General features: G+C 39.5%; 1 protein-coding gene across 1 annotated transcript; it reads left to right on the top strand.

Moving 5' to 3' along the window:
* The first annotated feature begins 7,229 nt into the window (after positions 1–7,229).
* On the top strand, positions 7,230–20,207 carry LOC120316102 (alcohol dehydrogenase class-3). The gene is made up of 9 exons (XM_039361316.1): positions 7,230–7,369; positions 9,762–9,863; positions 11,430–11,571; positions 12,159–12,246; positions 13,883–14,102; positions 16,899–17,159; positions 17,560–17,695; positions 18,490–18,628; positions 19,878–20,207. Exons 1-9 carry the CDS (start codon positions 7,358–7,360, stop codon positions 19,900–19,902), a joined length of 1,125 nt encoding a protein of 374 aa, XP_039217250.1. The 5' UTR covers positions 7,230–7,357; the 3' UTR covers positions 19,903–20,207.
* Positions 20,208–20,583: the final 376 nt, after the last annotated feature.

Raw genomic sequence — 20,583 nt, 5'->3', positions numbered from 1 at the left:
TTAATCAGCTTAGCTTTTCAAGACATTTGTTTATCCCACAGCACTGTAGGGACACCCACCATGGCACATATCCCTTCTATGTGTAATGCAGAAAGTTCATGCAGAAAAATAACATTGTATGTACTGCATATGGGTGTGTGTATGTGTGTATAATAGCTTTTTTTTGGCAAACAGTATATCAAATGGTTATATCTTACTTACATCTGGATACCATCCGGTAATTATGTATTTACAAAACAATTAAGAATGGCTTGACATGGTTCTGGCAGTTCACACTGAGCAGAAACTACAGCCAACTGGTTTATGGGATATGTCCAGGACAATACTGGAAATATAAACCAGCAAAAAATAATTTTGGCAAGTACTGGAAACTGGATTTAGTCCAAATGTATGAGTCTACAATCCCAATATGGGTATAAACTTTCACATGACTAACATAGTGATTGAAAGGGGTTAGAATGATTTGTTTTTTAACTCTTGTTTGCTGTCCAACAAATTTAAACATTTGACATTTAAAATGTTTAAATAAATATGTAAACCACCAACAAAGGCTCAAAATAATAGCAAATAAAAATAAATCAAACATATCTAAAGCCACACTTCTCAAACATCAGAACATTATCTGACCAAAAATAAACCAACAATTGTCTTTTGATCCACAGTGGTTTGATTCACAATAGTGTGATATTTTATTTTAAAATCTCATTAATCTGAATAGATTGCTTAAAAACATAACCTTATCTCGCTCATGAAAATGCTTATTTGAGGGAGATTGTTACTAACTAAATAGATTATCTGAAAATTTTCTCAGATAAAAAAGCCTTGTTTTTAGAAATTCTACTTGATGAGTTGAACGTGTCCTCCTGTAGAATGTTTTTCAAAGTTTGGTGTTATAGTCCTGAATTTAATTGTTCTATGTTTCTGTATTTTTTATGTTGATATGAGTGCCTGGGTTGTGTGAAGGCATCAATATCTAGGCATGTGCATATGTGGGTGTGTAAATAGGTTGCACGTGTATATTTACAGGCTCAGTGGCAAATGTGCTCCATTGTCCAAATGTACTAGACAACAAAAGAAGAGAATTTACTAGCATTGACTCCAAAGATTGTATATTCTGGTCTAAACAAAATTGCTCTTCAGAAGGCCTCATGACTGTCAGAGGTAAATAAGTTTATTCAAAGTATTTAGTTGGTAGATTTTCCCAGCATGCCTGTTATCTTTTCTATAACTTAATCAAGCAAAGATGTGCCATAGTAAAGTACATAAAGAAGGTGCCTGAAATTGAAAATGAAATAGTACCTGGATGGCTTGGGGATGAGCTATTTGAAGGACCACTTCTCCCCTATTACATCCAACTGCACAACAGACTAGGAAGGCAGGGTATGTTATGGGCCCTGTCAGTTAGAGATATACATCTAGTGAGACCATGAAAAAGGGCCTTCTCAGTGGTGGCCCTTTCTGTATGGAACATCATTCCCTGCAAAATATGGTTGGTCCCCTCCCTGTTATTTTTTCGAACAATCATAAAGACATGATTTTGTCACAGAACTGGGGACCACAAATGGAGATAGAGTCAATCAAGTGGCTGATTTGATTGTGTGCTGCTGCCACGGGGAGAGAAGGCTATGGGTTTAATGTTGTGATTTTTAATGTTGTAAGCCACCCAGAGTCACTTATGTGTGAGTTGGGGGAGCGTATAAATTTGTGGAATCAATAAATAAAATATTGACCAGGTGGTGGTCTCCACTTGGCCTCCATTACTCTGTCCATAGAGGGTCAAAATAGCAATCACAACCATACAATCAAAGCCCTTCACCTTTTGTTAGGTGTGATTAGGATGAGGCTTGTGTGAACCCTTCCCTACAGAACCTCTGGTTTGTAGTCACTGCAGTCCTCCAGCTTCCCTTGGCTAAGACTGGCAAAGCCTATCAAATTTTATGTACCTTGAAGTTGCCTTTGGTCTGTGATAGAATAAAAAGAAAGTAGCACTTTAACTTTGATATAGTGACTCGTCCTTCTCTTGTTCATGGGCTAGTGATGAGATCAAAGGCCACAGTGTAGTAATAATTAGAAAAAAGATGTGCAGGACATTGTATATATGTCTATGGCAGGGGTAGGCAACCTTGGCTTTTTTATGACTTGTGGACTTCAACTCCCAGAATTCCTGAGCCAGCTATGCTGGCTCAGGAATTCTGGGAGTTGAAGTCCACGAGTCATAAAAGAGCCAAGGTTGCCTACCCCTGGTCTATGGAGATTCTCAGTCATCCAAGTCATGGTTGTCCCAAAGGTGCTTTTTCAAGAGGCCCACTGGACTTTCTTGTTTTTCTTTGAAGACGTTTCGCTTCTAATGAGAAGCTGTCTGCACGGAATATAAATCCTTTCATTCCCCACCATCAGGTTAGAGCTGAAGAAGCTTCTTGGATGAGAAGCCAAAGGACTTCAAAGAAAAACAAGGAAGTTCAGTTGCCTCCTGAAAAAGCACCTTTGGGATACTGTGTATATTTAAGCAAAGGAACAAATAAATATAATAATACTACCTGCTGACAAATAAGCATGATAATGTGAAGGACTGGTTTGTCAAGGAGAAAAGGGAAATTAATATACAATTTAGGAGATGGGTATGGCTTAAATATGTCATCATGAAGATATGTTGTAACCTTGTGCCATCCAGACATTCTGGTGCTGTCATTCATATTTAGAAACTGAAAGCCATTTTCAATAAGATCCAACTGACAGAGGAGGTTAATTGAGGTACAATATTTCTCCAGCATCATTGGCAAAATGAAATTCTAATTGCTGGGATTTGGAGAAAAGTGCCCTGAATTGAAATGATTCCTCTGATACAAAGACAAATCACACACCCACTCACTCAAATCCTTTATTTGCTTCCATGATCATTTTTCCAGGAAATCTCATACAATCCTTACATTAAAAAAACTAAATTCTTTAGACAAAAAAAAACCCCTTATGCCTTTTGCTTGGGTAGATACAGGATATTAGACACTTCCAGATGAATAGTTTATTTTGAAATATATGGAATTTCAGGGTGGAGAGGAAGAAATCAGCATTTTCCACTTTCCTCTTCTGTTTTTCCCGTTGTTTCTTCCCAGCAATATTCCTGGTCTTGGGCCAGACTTTCACAGCCAATTCTGTTTCATATTGGCTGCTGCTCAACGTTATGATCTGAAAATTGCTTTTCAAGGCTTATGGATACAGGCAGATCTTGACTTACAACCACAGTTGGGATCAGAATTTCCCAGTTGTTAAGTAAGTCATGCTCAATTTTACAACCTATTGCCAAAGTTCTTCAGCAAATCATTGCAGTTGTTGAGTCAATCACTTGGTCATTAAGCGAATCCATCTTCCCCCATTGACTTTGTTTATTGGAAGCCAGCTTGAAAGGTCTCAAAAGGTGATCCAATGACCTTGGGATGATGCAACCATAATTATTATATGCTGGTTACCATGCAGCCGAATTTTGATCACGTGGAGATGTTGTGACGGTTGTAAGTGCAAGGACCAGTCATAAGGCACTTTTTTCAGTGCCATTGTAAGTGACTGAATGATTGTTAAACAAACAGTTTTAAACTGAGGACTGCCAGTACTCCATTTCCCATCTTGTCTTTTGCAAATGCTTCATGGGAATAGACCTGCAAAATGGTGCATGTGCAAATGCCCTAAGAGGCACCACTTTGCCTTTATTTCCCCCCCCCCCCATGCAAGTACTAGTAAATGACTCTTTCACAGATAATACAAATCTGTAACCAAGGTCTCGGGAACTTCATTTAAACCAATATGTGAAATCCAGCTTTTCTACCCTCTTTGAAAAGCTGGTAAGACTTCCTGAATCCTTGGGGAGGGGGATCAATTAATCAGCATTTCTCAACCTTGGACATTTAAGTTGGGTGGACTTCAACTCCCAAAATTCCACAACCCATAGAGATGGCTAGGGAATTCTAGGAGTTGAAGTCCACCCATCTTAAAGTAGCCAAGGTTGAGAAACTTTGATCTAGACAGGCTTAAGTCAGGTTTCAGGCTGGGTTTCAACATGGAGACAGCCTTGGTCACAGGTCGGCAACCCGCGGCTCCGGAGCCACATGCGGCTCTTTGAGCCATCACCTGCGGCTCTGGGGCCTCCTCCGCCATATGCAGAGAGAGAGAGACAGAGAGACACTTTCGCTTCCCTTCTCTCTCTCTGTCTCTCTCTCAGGCGGACTTACCTCCTGCAGGGCTCCTGATTGGCCCTGCGCCTGGGTGCCCCATCCCCTAGGAGAAGCGCGGCCAGGGCCTCATGGCTTTGGAGCCGCCCGGGGAAGCCCCGGGATCCCTGCTGGGAGCGGCCCAAGGGAGACCAGCCCCTGCGATCCCCAGCCAGCGAACACCTAGAGTAGGGGTTCTCAACCTTGGTAACTTTAAGACCTGTGGACTTCGATTCCCAGAATTCCTCAGCCAGCAAAGCTGGCTATGGAATTCTGGGAGTTGAAGTCCACAAGTCTTAAAGTTGCCAAGGTTGAGAACCCCTGACCTAGAGGCAAACAGAGTCATTACTAAAAGCCAACATGGGTTTGTCAGGAACAGATCATGCCAGACAAATCTTATTGCATTCTTTGACCAAGTGACAAAATTAGTGGATCAGAGGAATGCTGTGGATATAGTTTACTTGGACTTCAGTAGGGCATTTGATAAAGTAGTTCACAACCTACTACTTGATAAGATAGAAAAATGTGGGTTGGACAGCATCACCACCAGATGGATCCGTAGCTGGCTCACCAGCCATACTCAGCGAGTGGTCCTCAATGGAACTGCATCTACATGGAGGGAAGTATGTAGTGGGATGCCCCAAGGCTCTGTTCTGGGCCCAGTGCTCTTCAATATCTATATCAACAGTTTGGACGAGGGGAGAAATGGGGAAATCATCAAATTTGCAGACACCAAGCTGGCAGGAATAGCCAACACTCCAGAAGACAGGCTTAGGATATAGGAGGATCTGGACAGACTTGAACACTGGACGCTATCTAACAAAATGAAATTCAATGGTGAAAAAAGTAAGGTTCTACATTTAGGCAAGAAAAACCAAATGTACAGGTATAGTATAGGGCAGTGATGGCGAACCTTTTAGAGACCGAGTGCTCAAACTGCAACCCAAAACCCACTTATGCATTGTTGGGTGCTGGGTGGGTGTGACCCATTGGCTGAATGTGGCCCCTTGACTGGGCATGGCTGTGGTGGTAACGGCAGACTGGGTGGGACTAAAAAGTTCAATCAATCAATTCCAACTTTGCAAAAAAAAATTTCCTGTGAGAAGTTGAAATTGACTGATTGATTGAACCTTTTTTTTTCGCACACGGCAGCGGAGGCCTAAAGCGAAAAGGTTTTATAAAACTCAGCTGAAGGCCTAGGACTGGGGCGACGGTGCGGTGTCCACAGAGAAGGCTCTGAGTACCGCCTCTGGCACCCGTGCCATAGGTTCACCACCACTGGTATAGGGGGTATCTTGCTCAATAGTAGTTTCCCTGGTTATTTTTGTCCAACAATCTTAGTAGCTGTGAAATTGAATGTGTCTCCTTCGTTGCAATGTGAGGCTACCAATGAGTATGGGTCTCCTTGTCTAACTGCTCATTTATGTTCTTGCAATCTGGGGGTTAGCTTCATCCCCATCTGTCCTACATAGTCACAAGGGCAGTCCATGCAGGGAACATGGTAAATTACATTAGAAGTCTCTCCCACCTCCTTTACTGGATTCCTTGGAGGTGGGAGACAGGTATACTTGCCTTATCCTTATCCTAAGACATATATATTTGCCTTCATTTGTGATTGTTTCTTAGTCCCTTTTTTTGTGGGGTGCCCTTTCTGTTTAACATATCCCTGAAAACAAAAAATAAATGAAGCATTAAGAATCAGTAAAAGGGTTACAGTTGTTATCCTTTCCATCAATCCTCTGCAGAGCCTGTGAAAACTACAGCATGATGGGAATTACAGATCATCTAAGTTACTCTACTGACACCTAATGTTCAGGTTTTTTTTCCTGATACATTTTAATTCTTTTCTTCTGTTCAGTCCAATTCTCATTCTTGAATTGGAAAGCTGGAGAAGTCCCTGCAGTTTTCATGGCATTTGCAATTTCCTCATTCCTAGGGCTGAGATTCACCCAAGGTCATCCAGCTGACTTTGTGCCCAAGGCAGGACTAGAACTCAAGATCTCCAGGTTTCTAGCCTGATGCTTTAACCATTATATTACACCAAATTGGCTTTTTAAATTTTAAATTTCACTTTAAATACTGATCCAGTATTTTTTTTTGCATTCCATATAAACAAATAAAACAAATAAAATAAAACACTTTGATATTTAGGGGCTTATTTGGGATCAATAAATGTTAGAGAAAGAAATGCATTCATCTCTCTTGTAAAAACACAGTGATTTATTTGCATTTAAAGCTTTTGTTGTCCAAGATCTTTTTTAAAAAATTCACATTGTGTGCTTGTTCAGTTCTACATTTTATATGTTTATAGATTTTCCAACTATACCTATTGGGTTAGACACGTGTTGTTTAGTTTGAAAAAAAAACCTGTACAAAGACTAGTTTACCCACAGTACTAAGTGTTAACGTGGTCTCTTTAATTCTGGTAGCACAATATGTAAACCTAACCATAGTAGCTCACTATCAAAACAACCGCTTTTTAAAAATCGTATATTGCAGTATATTGCATTCCCAGTTTTCTGATTTTCCTTTGCTCTGCATTTGGTGGCACGCCCTCGACCTATTTTCCCAAACATTGATTTCTTCCAAGCTCTGTTCTTTGAAGAACAATAGACTTCTAAGATCAGAGTTTACAAGAAGCGAACTCCGATGCAATTTTATCCCAGAAATTCCCCCTCCCCCCCCCCCAAATCAAGATCGTCAAGGAGAGAAACTCCTAGTTTGGGCATGTCATGCTAACGGACGACAGACAAGAAAAAAGCATCTCGCTCGACGGAGGTGAGAAAAATCCAAAGGAAAAGGAGATTACTACTATGTCTTTGGTAGAGCTAGAATGAAAAGGCCAAGAATTCAGAATATCGTTTAATTTGGGGTTGGATTTTTGCAGCCTGGAGAGACTAACGCCAGTAAAGATGTCAATCGCTTCCGTGCAATCTTGACCAATACAAGATGACAGTATCCAACTCTCTCTGGAAGGCGAATTTAGAGCAGGTCAGCTCTTCTAAACCTTGGGGGGGGGGCGTGTATTCACACGTCAGACTTTCCCTTCGCCCCTCCTCCGGTGGTAGGCAGTTCCTGGAGGAGTGCGCATGCTTCGGCCTTCTTAGAAGAGATCCTTTTCAAGTGGGTGATCTCGGCTTGGCGGGTTCACGCGTTCCATGGCGAGCGGGGTAAGGAGACGCTTTTGCGTGGGCGCTTCAGAGCCTCGGAAAGTTCCCGGAGAGCAAAGCGGCCGGCTGTGGCTCCAGCAGCCCAGCTAGGTCTTCGCCAAGGACCGCGTGGAAAGCAGGAAGATAGGCAAGGCAAGGGTGACCCTGGGTATCAGCCACAGGAGCTTGCAGCTTGCTCCCCACTCCATCCAGACCTTCACGGAGTTTAGCAGGGTTTCTTTCCCGGGGGTGACGGCTCCCGTTCCATTATTTTGTTAAAAACCCATCATTGGGCTGGCGAGACCCCTGGGTACAACTGTCGTATCTCGGACAACAGGTGGCAGCGACGTTTTCTATATCGCTTGCCTGCCGTGGGGTAGTCTAGATTTGGAGGTTCCAAGAAGACACGCGTGTCCACGGACAGGGACATTCTGACATTCGGGCAATTCAGCAGCCGAATCCAAGAATCCCAAGAACACAGTTTTATGTTCCTCCACTCAAAGTTGTACTTGATTGTGGCCTTTGTGTGCTATTTTTCCCCCCACTGGCTTGAAATCAGTGCTGTCTCTGGTTGATTTGTCTTGGTTTCTGCTTTGATTAACGGAACAAACTTTCTAAATGCTTCATTCAGATTTGGTTTCTTCATACTATCCCTCTATCAGCTGGCTTCACACCAATGCTAAATCAAAACATGGTTTGCTTAATTTCTGGGTTGCAGATATTACATGAACCTGACTAGTGTGATTTGTAAAGCAAATTCTGGGTTGGGGTATTACATTCTAAATATAGCATGAAAGTACTTGATAGTAACTTTTCGACAAACTATAGTTGAGTTTCTGGGTTTTGTAACAGACAATTTGTATTTGAATATTTTTTAAATTTGACTCATTTTCTCAATTTGCCTCTTAATCTTTTCAGCTAGAAAGGACTCCATGTAGGTGAAAAAATAATATTACTGTCAAATATGTCTTGTGCTCATGATTTCCAGAATATACCCACGCAGTGAGGAATTTGGGAGTATTGTAATATTTATTTTATTTATATCCCGCCTTTATTATTTTTACAAATAACTCAAGGCAGTGAACATATCCAACATACCTTCTGCTCCTATTTTCCCCAAAACAACAACACTGTGAGATGAGTTGGGCTGAATGAGCGTGACTGGCCCAAAATCACAGTCGGCTTTCATGGCTAAGATAGGACAAGAACTCATGGTTTCCTTTCTAGCTTGTGCCTATACAATTTTTCAATAAGTGAGCTCATTTGGAAAACTAATGTGTTTATGTCGTCCTCAACTTGCCACTTTCCCACTTTATCAGGACTATAATTTCCAGAATTTACCTGCTGCTTTCTTTGTGCAACAATATGGGTAAAGTTCATAATCCGTATTGAGATTATTGCATATCCAAATAATTTACATGTTCAGGATCCTGCACAGCTGAACAGAGTGTCTGTTCAAACCAACCAATATAGCAGTTGCAGAATAATGAAAGTTACTTACAGAATATAATGCCCTATATTTCATTATTCTCTTCCAAGTTTTGCTTTGCAGTTGCTAAGGCAAGTCTTCAAAGCTTTAGGATTCCAATTACCAACTTGACATGGCTTGGGCATCTTTTATTTCTTCAGAGTAGTACAGTATTTTAGCTAGTTAGCAAAAACAATACAGATTATATAAAAATACAAGAATTAAAAACTGGTGTATTGTTTAATGTATCACATTTATTTTTCTAGCCTTTTGTAATGTCTAATTGCTAACAATACTTTAAAATACTTTAGAAGTTTACTCTAAGTTATGGCAAAATTGCTTGAAATTGCCAGTATAAATTAGGAAACTAGTGCTTTGTTCTCAAATCAGAAATTCTACATAATTTCAGAGTCTAAATTTTTATAAAACATATTTTATTGTATTATCAAATGGATTTATGCATAATACTTTGATCATTTATGGTTATATCTTTTTCTCATGAATGCATAGTTGGTAAAGAAAAGGACATTGGAAGACTGCAAATATTTTACTTGGCATCATGTTTTTGAACTTTGGTCCATAAAAAATGAATAGGTTTCCGTCTTACGATAGATTTTGCAACTTTGTGCATTGCAGTAAGAATTGAACAAACTGTTCAAGACAAAGCTTAAATCCAGATTAAAAAGGACAAATGATAGCTGTGGAATTTCTTCCACATTTCCCATTCCAAATGACATTGGTAAATTAAGAATTCTGCCCCTCTGTCTAAACATCTAGAATGCTTGCTGATTTTGTTAGAAATGAAGATCCATTTCCAATCCTGGGAGGATCTCCAAAGTTCCAGTAATGAGCTTGAGTCTTGAATAGAAATGCTGGAATTGATTCCAAGATTTAAATGTGATCGTCTCTATTGAATTCATTACATGGAAGGTTTCTTTTCTTCAGGTTATCAAATGTAAGGCAGCTGTTGCCTGGGAGGCAGGCAAACCACTGTCCATTGAGGAGGTGGAAGTTGCTCCTCCAAAAGCCCATGAAGTTCGTATCAAGGTAATGAATCAAGGGTTGAGTTTTAATAGAGCTGAACACGTGGGTGTAGTATTGCCAATGTGAGACCAATATTTTGGGTGACTATTTTTATACTTTACAGTTCTTACTTTCCATGGTAAATGATAGAATCCAGTATTAGAACTAGTAATAACAATTGTAAGTATTTAGCAGACTATCCATGAAGTCCTGTTGCAACAAAGAGAATATAGACTCTTACAGTTTCTTTGAGGCATCTTTTTCTTGACTTGATGACCTCCAGGAGTGTTGAGACTATGAGTCCCAGAATTCCCAACCATGGGTTCATCTAGTGGAGGAGCCTATCTTAACAGCCATCAAATGAATTTTGATGTAAACTTATGGAATAGACTACCATAGATGAGAACTTGAAGATTTCAGTAATGATCATTTATTGGTTTTACATTTCACATAGGTGAAAGTTCCCTGACCTTTTCGGTTTTGTGGATCAGCGGGGTAGGGGGAGAGGGGATGGTTCCATTCATCCACCACTTCTGCAATCCAGTTCCCAAAGGCTCAAGACCCGATAGTGGAACCAGGAGTTGAGGATCCCTGACACAAGCTATTTCAATAAACTGGAAGAAGGTCCCTATCCTCCTTAATACAGCACATGGGCTGAGGCTGAAAGATTTGATATTGAATTTATATCTCAATCATTTTCCAGAGAACCCAAGAGTATACATTGGTCTTTTCTTTGCTTGCTTTATCCCCGTCACTGATCTCAAAGAAAGGTTAAATTGAATGGGATTGATCATTGAGTGGTAATATGAATTAAATCTTCCCAGTTTCTCCTCTGCTGTTTGGATTCTAAATTCTTTTTCTTTTTTTTTTTAATATTGAAAATTTTTATTTTTTTCCATTTAAACATTATAAAAATGCAATACAATTTTAAAATAAGATAAATTCATAACCATTGGTGCGACCCGCCCATTCCCCCCAGGCTGCGTCCACCCTTTCTTAAAACATTCCCTACTTCCCTCCTCTTTCTCTCCTCCCCTCCTACTCTTTTCCCCTCCCCCTCTCCTCTCAATACCCTACTTCCTCTCTACGCCTTCTCTCCTCCCATCCCTATCAAACCCATGAATGCAGCATAAGGGGAGTGCCCAGGCCGCACTCCTATAAACAACCATTATCTATACTACACTTACCCCCCCCCCTCTTGCCCTCCCACCCCCAACCCCCCTCCCTTACTTCCCAGAGCAGAATACAGGGTTAATAATAACAAAATTTATAATAATGAAAAAGAAAAGAAAAAAGAAAATATCATAATTAACCTTTAACTCCATAACCTATAAGACTATTCTCTATAATATTTGTTATAATATTCATTCATAAAATAAGTGAAAGTTTTTAATTCCATACTTTTTCTGAATATAATCTATCCATCTTCTCCATACAGTGATATATCTTTCTAAAATTCTTTTTCTTAAACACTACAGCAGAGTGTCCTTAAGGCTGCTGCAGAAAATCAGTTTGCCCTGGGGCAAACATAAGTTGAATCCTAAAAATGTTCTGTCTTCCTCTATACAATTATTCATTGTAACTTCCTAGATTATTGCTACTGCAGTGTGTCACACTGATGCTTTTACTCTGAGTGGTGCTGATCCTGAAGGGAGCTTTCCTGTAATCCTGGGTCATGAAGGAGCTGGGATTGTGGAGAGTGTTGGAAAAGGAGTGACTAAATTTAAACCAGGTAAGAAGTTGGGTCTCTTGATGTTCCCTCAAGAGCAATAATGGCATAATTAAAGGAATACTGTTATATAATGTCCAAAGAGTCTTGGTTTTCCAGTCAAGCACATTAGATGGCACAATTATGAAATTGTTTAGGCTGCTTGTGCATCTCTGCCTCTCTTAGAATAGGTTATGCCTGCTCCTCAAATTTTTGCAAATTTATGTGAGTCCTTGCCTTTGCCTGCATGAATTTTTATTTTTATAAGTAAAACTCCTAGCATAAGGTGGCCTCCCAGAGTCCTCTAAGATGATGCTCTTTCAGTAGGCTGCCAGATAAAAATGCATTTTTTCCCTATTTATTTGGTTTTGCAAAATATGCAGAATCAGTGCACTGAGTTTAACACTTTTATTTAAGGCAAAAACAGAACCTCTCAAAGAGGGAATGGAGAGGACTGAATGGCCTGCTCCCACCTCTCCTGTCACATTATCGTGTTCAGTGATATGTCCCCTACAGTCCTTAGCCCCTCAAAAAAGAGGAATGTGTGAGTAGAGGAGTTCCAGTTTAATCCACCGTACTTTGATCAGCTGAAATTATTTTCTGTTTTTCAGGAGACACAGTTATCCCTCTATATATTCCTCAATGTGGCGAATGCAAGTTCTGCTTAAACCCTAAAACGAATCTCTGCCAGAAAATTAGGTTGGTGCTTTTCATTTTCTTTCCTGGTTTGTGTGCTGCAGTAATCAAATGTGCTTTATTTGCTTTTTGGCAGTACACTGTATGTGTGCACACTTGACTTATCAAGTGGAAAAAGGAGGGGTTTCATATATTTCCTCAGCATCAGCTTTGTACAGACAGCCTCTGCACAACCTGTTCCACAGAACACAAGTCTCTTCTTGGCAACCGTTCAATTTTCATTGCCCCAAATCGTTCTTTGCCTTGTTGGGTCCATGGATGGGGATTTATAATCCAACTCATCTCAGGAAGGCTAACTCAGTTCGAAGCACACTGTTGATGGTGTTCCTTTCCTAAATGCTCTGGTGTATGCTGAAGATGAGAAAATTGAAAGACTCTTGTTTCCTATTGTATTTCCACTTGGGAGAGAATTTCAAAAGTTCAAAGCTCCTGTGTGTGAACAGGATGTGGAACTTGGATGAGAAAGCACCTTGTTGGCTATCAGAAATAATATATCAGTAGAATAGAAATAGATCCTTATCGACTTGTTCAAGGGCTAGTCCTCTTTCTGTGTCTGGCTGGATCCCAACTGCAGCATGAGAGAACAGAGAAATGTCATTCAGTCCTTTCTGATGCATCTGTTTCAGTCATGATGTATTTATTTGATTTCTACAGCCATCCATTTCCACAAGTGACTCTGGATAGCATACACGAGAATGATGTAAACTGTGGATGCAAATCTCCCTCTTTGAGAGGGATGAACAGTTCAGAAATGTGAATAGGCAGGCAGGCAGGCATTGAATTGAGCCTTGGTGCCCTCTGAGCTTGTTTGCTTGCAGACATTTCATTGCAGGCTCATCAGCGAAATAATATATGTAAAGCTACCTAAAACCTGTAGAATCCTTTCCACAACAGTTATGTTAACTATAGTTAAATTAAACCATGGCTGATTTAATGCTGATAAAGACTGCATATGTACAGTGAGATTGGACTGACTTTAAGCCCTACTCCCAAGAGATTTTTATATTGAGAAATTATGAGTTGGTTTTAGCTTCCAAACAAAGACACTGGCCAAGCAAGGAAGTAGATTTTAGCCGTAGATTGGTTGACAAAAAAGGCTGAGCAGTGATTTGATTTACCTAGGAAGCTTGCCTTGCCTCTAAGAGTCACATTGCTGGTGGCAATATGAATTCATTGGGGGAGAGGTCTAATGATTTCACAGTCATCTTTAGCATTTCTGGAGAAGTTCATTAATCAAGATATGCAAGTAACGACTTTTCACTTGGTTTTATAGCTTATCTTTACACATGTCAGCCCGCCCATTAGTGTTTACAGATATAATCTGGGATTGCTCTGGAAGACACAAAAATGTGGCTGAGGGATCTATATCCACTGGATTGCCTGAGCTGTGGCTTGTGGAATTGGCTACCATTGCCTGGGTTCCCACAGCATGCTTAATCTTAATCCATGGTTTACAAACCAGTACTTTGTTTCATATAGACTGCAAAGCTCAAACTAAGGTCCAACTTGGTAACGATGTGACTAATCCAGATTTATGCTAAACAAAAAACACAATGCATCAAAATCAGGTTTCAGATCTGTACTATAGCCTGCCAATAATTTAATGTGATATGTGAATGATGCCGTGTTCCCACTTCAGAGTCACTCAAGGAAAAGGAGTGATGCCTGATGGTACCAGCCGGTTCTCCTGCAAAGGAAAGCAAGTTCTCCACTTCATGGGAACTAGCACCTTCTCAGAATACACGGTTGTGGCTGACATATCCCTGGCAAAAATAGACCCTTCAGCTCCGTTGGACAAAGTCTGCTTGCTGGGCTGTGGAATTTCTACAGGTTATGGGGCAGCCTTGAACACTGCAAAGGTAAAAAAAATCTGCTTCCTCTTAATTCTTTTTCTTACAAGGTCATTTTAATCCTAAACTATTTTTTTAATTTATATATTCTATTTGGAGATCGACCCTCATAGAGCAAATCTGGGCGGTGATTATAATATAACGCAAAGACTAGGGCAGTGTATCTCAATCTTAGTACATCTTAAGATGTGTGGACTTCAATTCCCAGAATTCCCTAGTCAGCATACTGGTTGAAGAGTTCTGGGAGTTGAAGTCCAAACAACTTAAAGTTGCCAAGGTTGAGAAATGCTAGAATGGAATAATATTTTAGGAAAGAATCTTATTTATTTCTCCTGTGAAGATGAGCTGTATGCCATGTGCACTCCTTTTATTCCCCCTTGCCCTGTTTTTTTAATGGAAAAGAAACATGCAAATTTTACTTGAAAGCAGACATATACTTATACATGTTTATCTTTTTTTGTTTGTTTGTTTTGTTTCTGCTGGTTCTCCAAAGCTTTCCATTAGGCACTGTTAATTTATTATTTTCATGGAAGAAAAGCAACTTGGAAAAGGTGACATTGGCTGCTGTGCTAAGCCATGGTCTGTTAAATAAGCCACAGTTGCCTGGTTCATATGTATTGTTAACCATAAATGTGATGCTAAGCGAAAGCACAAATACTTTAAAGAGTTCTGCATGCTTCATAAAGCAAGCTGTTATTAAACTTCACCAAGCTATCATTTGTTTTTTTTAAAAAACTATATACAGTCTCAGTCATTGAATTCAGTGAGTAAAGAAAGATCTACACAGGCAGTCCTCAACATAACCAGCCAGTTAGCAACTAAAGTTATGATGGACCCCCTGAAATTTACTTACAACCTAATTCTGAACTTATAATGGCTGTGTGCACGTACACACATACACACACACACACACACACACACATATATTTGCCTTTTTTCCCAGTTTCTAGCATTTGTTTCTGGTTTCTGGCAAAGCATGGTAAAGGTCTCCTGCAGATTTTACTCCACTAGTTGTAGCCGACTTTAAGGGGTGGTGTTCATCTCTGTTTCAAAATATGCTCTTTGGTTAAAATGGATTTCCTTAACAACAACAGCATTCACTTAACAACTAGCATGTTCGTATAATGATCATGGCAAGCACTCAATAGCCATGAGAAAAAAAAGTCATAAAATCGGATCAGTAACCTAATGACCCACTTAACAATGACTATAATTTAATTATAATTCCAGGCTCAGTTATGGTCATAAGTTGAGGACTGCTTGTAGACCACCTATTCTGAGGCAGCTTTTTATAAGAAACTGGCTGGAAATAAATATAATAATAATATAATAAGTTGGAAGGGACCTTGGAGGTCTTCTAGTCCAACCCCCTGCTCAGGCAGGAAATCCTATACCAGTGATGGCGAACCTTTTAGAGACCAAGTGCCCAAAAACTGGCCCTGCCCCATCCCACCTGCCTGCAGGGCCACTCACCACCTCCAGGGCCCGCCGCAGATCACCCAGGCAGCCTAGCAGCACCATTGCGGCCATGCCCTCTGCCCGCACCCCGCAGCATCAACTGTGTGCGATGGGGTGTGAAGGCAGAGTCTTGTCTACGCTGCCTGGCTGCCATGTCCTTGGCTGCACTGCTCTGCATGGGCCACGCTCGGGGGCGACCCTCCTCCAGGGGGGCTGCTGGTAAGGAGGGGGTCATGGGAGGAGGCAAGGCTGGGGCAACAGCACATGTGCCCACACAGAGGGCTCTGAGTGCCGCCTCTGGCACACGTGCCATAGGTTTGCCACCACTGTCCTATACTGTTTAAGACAAATGGCTGTCAGATCTCTTTTTAAAAAGCTCCAGTGATGGAGCAACCATAACTTCTGAAGGCAAGCCGTTCCACTGGTTAATTGTTCTCACTGTCAGGAACTTTCTCTTTAGTTCTAGGTTGCTTCTCTCTTTCATTAGTTTCCATCCATCATTTCTTGTCCTACCTTCAGGTGCTTTGGAGAATAGGTTGACCCTCCTCATCTTTGTGGCAGCCCCTCAAATATTGGAATACAGCTATTATGTCACCCCTACTTCTTCATTTGTCTAGAATAAAATTCCTTGGTCCTCTGATGCTCCTTTATACCTTATAGAATAAAAAGTTAGCAATTAGTATGTAAACAAGTAATGCTTCCCATTATTTAGCTTTAGTCATACAAATGAGTCTTCTTCATGCTTTAAGAGCTGGTTTGCTAGTCTTCCTCTTTTGTTACCAATAGCCCAGTCTTTCTTCATCTTTCACTTTCTGGGATTGTTGCTTTATTAAAAAAAACCTCAGGTATGCAGGGCCCAGTTGGAGGAGGAAACGCTGGATCTGTAGTGGTTTCCTCAGTAATTATTTTAAGAAGACCTTTCTGCAGTGGTGGAAAATAAACAGCTACCATGACAATGTCATTCTTTCCCATGCCTCTTATTTTACACAGGTAGACTAGTAATGCTTGACAATAAACCAGCTATTAATAATCCAGGTTAAGGTGACATATAAAGCCACTGCAGGGTAAATAAACTAAGAACAGACCATGGTTATGGATTGAGCGTAATGCTTTCCACATATTTTCCTCATAGGCCAGAGTTAGAAGAAACCTAACCACAATATAGCTTAATGTGATGGATGAACCTACCCCAATTAACTTTAAAGCACAAATTACATTTGTCAGTTTTAAAAACCGACTACAGCTTGGCTTAATTTTTTGCAAAAGCCTTGAACTTTCCTGTATAAGAACTGTTTTCTGTAGCTTTCTTTTCCATGTCGTTAGTTTGATTGTCACATTTTCTTTCAGGTTGAACCTGGTTCCACCTGTGCTGTTTTTGGCTTGGGTGGAGTTGGGCTAGCAGTTCTCATGGGCTGTAAGGTGGCCGGTGCATCCAGAATCATTGGGATTGATCTCAACAAGGATAAATTTACCAAAGCCGTGGAATTTGGGGCTACAGAATGCATCAGTCCTGAGGATTTCAAGAAGCCTATTCAGGAAGCCTTGGTTGAGTTGACAGATGGTGGAGTAGATTACTCTTTTGAATGCATCGGGAATGTCGGTGTCATGGTAAGCACAATCTGAGGCCTCTTCTGTGGACCCATTAATTTTATTTTTATTAAATCTAAATTAAAAAAAAGTGAAATGGGAATGGTATGTTAAAAAAACGAAGTATGTACTTCTTAGAATATCGTAATAGTTCAATATCTGTTCTCACTGCCTTGCTTGTTACTTTTTCCACTTCCCAAGAAAATAGGGAATGGTAAGTTTTGTACTGATAACCCTTTGGGTATGAGATTATTAGCTGAAAATCTGCTAAATATTTGTTTTGTGATTGGCCACAATCTTACATTAGCTGTTTTACAAGAGCATGGAAAATGTCTTCTCAGAATTCTAATGAGCTATGGCCTTTCCAGTTTCTTGTGTCACCTCAACGTGTTCCCTCATTTTCCTTTCTAACATTCAACAGAGAGCAGCCTTGGAAGCATGCCATAAAGGCTGGGGAGTGAGTGTGATAGTCGGAGTTGCTGGCGCTGGTCAAGAAATTGCTACCCGTCCATTCCAGCTGGTTACTGGACGAACGTGGAAAGGGACTGCCTTTGGAGGTACAGCTCTGCTTGGATACAACCATTGATGTTGCTAAACTGGGATCTTCTCCATTTCCAGTCTATCTAGTATTGATAGAAGTTGGAACTTCAGCATCTGAAGAGCCCCCCCCCCCCCCAAGGACTATAGCATTCAGTCCCACCCTCTCTTTATTGAAAATAGGATATATTCTCACTCGTGTGTTCTTGGTGCCCAACTTTGTGTGATGTTAAAGACTACATATAGGTCTTTTAGAATGTGTTGGGAATTGTATATGGATAGAGAGGAAAATGAATGTGGACAACATAGACATATCCAAATTAAAAATATTTTTCTTACATTCTGCCCAGCAAACAGTATCTCCTCCATGAATTTTTTCTCTTCTTCTCCAATTTAAACTCATTAAGTTGAAACTCAAAATTGGCAGCACTTTAAGAAGTGATAGTGAGGTTGCTACTGATTGTACTATGTTCTAAAGAAAATGTTTTCTATAATTTTAGAATGTATAATCCTTCTTAGATTATCTTCTATGTAAGATACATCATTTTAAAAACAACACACAAATTATGTGGGACATAACTCTTGCTTATACAAAAAAATAAATGTCCTTTCCTGCACTTACAATGAAAATATTAGAGACTTGATTACCATTTTAGTTGTACTATAGGCTGATAGTGGTTGAAGATCTCAGTTTTGGATTTTAAGATTGATTTTTGTAACTTTTGAATTGTTACCTGATACTGCTGTAATTATGTTGAATAGTATTTTATCCTGTGCTGATTCTGCATTAAGTAATCATTTTATTTCATGTCAGGTTGGAAAAGCGTGGACAGCATACCAAAGTTGGTAGCTGAATACATGTCCAAAAAAATAAAAGTGGATGAATTTGTGACCCATACTCTACCTTTTGAGCAAATTAATGAAGCCTTTGAACTTATGCATGCTGGAAAGAGGTAAATGTTTTGCTGCGTATTAAGTTTATAACACAATTTTATACAGGGCTTTTTAGAAATAAACCCTACTAAAGAATGGGTCTTACTTTTAGTTGGGTAGGCCAAAGATTTACCATTTAGTATTGTAACCTGTACAACTGGCATCCTTTTTCTGTTTTGCTTTGTTGTTTATTGATAGTGGCTTGGCTTTTTATACTTTTTTTTAACCATTTCACGTTGCTTGGATCAACTCCCTTTGAATGGGAAGCGATATCAATATGCCAGTTTGGGTGCCGGGGTATTTTCTAAGGTTTTGAGTAGATCCATTTAAAATTTCTTGTTTTCTTCTGATGTGGGAGCACATCTGCTTCAGCAAGATGTTAAAGGCATCTTTGTCTATAGAAAAGACAGCTTGTGCTATACAGTTTTTCTTCCCCTAAGGCCATAAAACTGTAGCCTGATGCCTCAAGAAAGGAGCAAGTGATCAGAATCTTCATTTTAAATTTAAATGTTCTGCCTTTTCCTTGCAATCTTACTTGGGAAGAGGGTAGAAAGACAGAAACTCAAAAAGATAGAGAGGGGGCAAAGGGTGAATTACAGAAAAAAACACATTAATTCAGCTGTTCAGTTGCACTTGATGGGAAACGCTGAACGCAGGAAGGGCTACAACATACTGTTAGTTATCTGAAAATATGACTAAGTTAAGATGATCTAAAACATATTAATAAAAATGGTACACAAAAATCCATTTGGTGCCGTATCAACCTCTCTCTTCCTTTCCTTTCACTGGAAATGATGAAATAAAAACTAGAAAAGGGATAAAAGAGTAGGAAGGAAAAGGGGGAAAAACTGTTTAAACTGCTGAGATTGATATGCAAATAGATGGCATTGCTGAGCATTCTGGGAAATGTAGTCCTCACATCTGAAAAGTACATAGGCTGGAGAAGCGTGTTAAGAGCGCTTTTGTTTTTACTTTACAAACAAATCTTTAATTTATGTTAGCATGATTTCCCTTTAAGGTATTTTAAGTTTAGAATACAAAATACTTCTCTAGTTACCTCCAGTAATTGAATTTTCTTAAATGTCTTATTTACCAGAAAAAAAAATGTTCTCTGCCTGTAAAAGATTGTCTTCTTGATGACTATAAGCCACGTCTTGCATAATTTAGGGAAAAATCTTTTTACTTCTCTTGTAAATACAATAAGAAATCTTATTTTTATGGTATAGTGTGACTATACAGTTTGAATTTGTTTTTCTTCCCTTTTTACAGCATCCGAACTGTTCTGAAACTTTAAAAGATCTGAAGAAATAATGTTCAAACTTTTCAACACACCTTTGGAATAATTGTAATAATCAAGTCGGAACCTGCCTCTGCAACTAAAAACATTGAAATAGCACACAACAGCTGCTTTTTTAAATACTGTATACAATGTAACTATTTTTCCATCTTAGTGAATTGAAATATCAAAATGTAGATTAAACTGTAGGTTTGCTTAATGTCAGGAACTATTTTTCTTTTGATACTTCCAATAATAATTAGTTTAGGGTATTTCTCCCCTTGAAAAAAGAATCATGATTAAAACTTGACATTACCTTATAAGGGTATGTGTGTGAAGTATTTTTTTTTTTCCCTTTCAGATTTACCCAATAGCATATATCCATTCAGGGATTCTGTTGCAGTTCTGGTTTCTTTCAGTAGAGATAATGGAAGTCAAACAAACAAAAAAAAAAGTCTTAACTTTAACCATGGAATGCATGAATTGGCTATTTGTGGTTTCCAAGAACAGTATTAACCCTTTGAGTAAATAACTCAGCTCCAAGTTAGACCTATTATAGCTTTTATTCAATTGGGGGGGGAGTAACAAGCAAAAAAGTCCCACCAATTGATCTAGATTAGATTCCCCATACTCATGTATTTCACTGATATTTGCTCAGAAATATATGTTCCATTCCAGCCTTCCCAATGGCCAATGTGT

This window comes from Crotalus tigris, unplaced genomic scaffold (genome assembly GCF_016545835.1).
Source record: "Crotalus tigris isolate CLP2741 ecotype Arizona unplaced genomic scaffold, ASM1654583v1 scf7180000019245.846064, whole genome shotgun sequence".
In the NCBI taxonomy this organism is placed as follows: domain Eukaryota; kingdom Metazoa; phylum Chordata; class Lepidosauria; order Squamata; family Viperidae; genus Crotalus; species Crotalus tigris.
The sequence above is the reverse complement of the archived record's forward strand: the minus strand, read 5'-3'. Positions and strand labels throughout refer to the sequence as shown.